This window comes from Populus trichocarpa, chromosome 14 (genome assembly GCF_000002775.5).
Source record: "Populus trichocarpa isolate Nisqually-1 chromosome 14, P.trichocarpa_v4.1, whole genome shotgun sequence".
NCBI lineage: Eukaryota > Viridiplantae > Streptophyta > Magnoliopsida > Malpighiales > Salicaceae > Populus > Populus trichocarpa.
Window position 1 is genome coordinate 7,513,523 of NC_037298.2, and position 1,929 is coordinate 7,515,451.

General features: G+C 37.0%; 1 protein-coding gene across 1 annotated transcript; it reads right to left on the reverse strand.

Moving 5' to 3' along the window:
- Positions 1-476: 476 nt before the first annotated feature.
- Positions 477-1,597, reverse strand: LOC7455386 (chitinase 10). Its single transcript, XM_002320897.4, has 2 exons — positions 1,091-1,597; positions 477-1,001 (listed from the first exon to the last, which is right to left on the reverse strand). Exons 1-2 carry the CDS (start codon positions 1,546-1,548, stop codon positions 635-637), a joined length of 825 nt encoding a protein of 274 aa, XP_002320933.2. The 5' UTR covers positions 1,549-1,597; the 3' UTR covers positions 477-634.
- Between the last annotated feature and the right edge of the window lie 332 nt (positions 1,598-1,929).

Sequence of the window (1,929 nt, forward strand, 5' to 3'; positions counted from 1 at the left end):
CATGAGACGAGTAAATCAACCTTAATTGATCTGAATTAATTTAAAATGATACTGTTTTATAGTTTTTTAAAAATAAAAATGATATAATTTTAGAATTTAAAAAAAAAATTAAATTATATCCCATTAAGTTTTGATGGGATTAATTTACTAGGTCAACTCTTAAACCAGTTCAACAAAAAACCTCAGCCCAAACTAGATTTTAGATTAGTGAGTTATGATCCATCTCATCTCAGTTTAATAACATTGGTTTGCAACTAGATTATAATTATAATGTTTTGAAGTAATTAAAAAAAATGATTGAAAATTAATCAAACATCGTGCATGACAAAACCTTCTCCTAACCAGCCGGACATGTCGAAAATTCAATATCAGCGCATTCATGCATCATATAAAAGATAATGGGAGCTGATGAAACGTTCTTTGTCGCTTCCTTTTAGCCACTCCTTCTTGATCATTTTTTAATGTACGCTCAAAGCAGCTCAGTAAATTAACGATATTATTCATAGAGTCTTCAGAAGTCAAATGGATCTCTTAACAAGTATCATTTGCATAATCACTCATTACAAAAACTAACCACGACAGCATTCCACAACCCCAAATGAAAGTAGAACAGGACGCAGAACTAAATATTTAGTTAAAAGGATTTCTGATCTTCACAATCCAAGTTAGACCCGGTGCTAACATTGAATAATGTAGCATATCTCTGAAAATATCCGATCCGATCATTGACTCGTCCATCATTAGGTATTCCACATTCAAGACCACCATTGATAATGTTAGTCACCAACCCGTAGCCGGCCGTCCGATTAGCTATTACATCAGCCGCTGTTGGCTTATATTTCCCGATCATGACGTTGTGGCAAGATGGTTTTGGGTTCTGCTCAGTCATCCAAAACCAAAGAGCTGTCTTGAAGGCAATTAAGGAATTGTTAGACACTATGTCTGGGTTGTTAAGCCCATCAAATCCCAGGGCCTTGCCTGCTGGTCCATAATTGTAATTCCTGCCACAATATTGTAAGTTTAATTAAATATTGAAATCAGCATGAATTCTGAATGCAATGCTTGTGCTAAATGAGTAAATAAATATTACCATGATAGTTGAATAGGTCCTCTTCCTTTGTAGGATTTGCCCGGAGAGCATGGCCATTGAGTGTTGCTTGAGTCACAGTAATTACTCTGTGGACTCACTTCTTCCTTGAAGCATAACCCCCATGCAAATGGTCCATCGGGTGCGGTAGCCCACCCACCTGTGGTCTCATGGGATATTTGAGCAAGAAAAGCTGCAACTTCTCGCTTCCTCGTAATGGAACTACCTGTCCTGCCAAATTGAGGAAAACATCTAGATGCTTGAATGAAGGAGTTGTACGTGTAAAAACCTTTAGCAGGGCATGCGTTGTTGTCCTTGTGTAGGAATATGGAATCAAAGAGGCCTTTACTAACAAGAGAAGAGATGTCATTGAATCTCCTAGCTTCAGCTTTATATGATCCAAACGAGAGGAAGATGGTGTAAAAAACGAATGACAAGAAAGTATGAGCAGAAGATGCCATTTCGTCTTTGCTAAAATGGGTTGTATTTGATGCTTAAAGAGGCGAACGAGACCTTATTATATATATAGGTCTTAAGCATGGTTGTGTTTAGGTATTTTACTCGTTAAAATCTGATCAAGTCAGAGATGGAGATGTTGACTTGCTATGCATGTATTATTTATAAATGTCAAGAACTCGTCAATAGGTCCCTTTATTGACTGGTTCAAATGGTATTCGCAGTTGACTAGGTAGATGTCCCATTATTTTCAGCCATTAACGATCTCTACTTCAAAGTCTATAGCCTTTATACCAAGGTGGAAAATGTCGACACCAAGCACAATAGGTTATGGAGTTTTTGCTGAATATACTCTCTCTATTTTTATTGGCCATCGAAACCCTTAG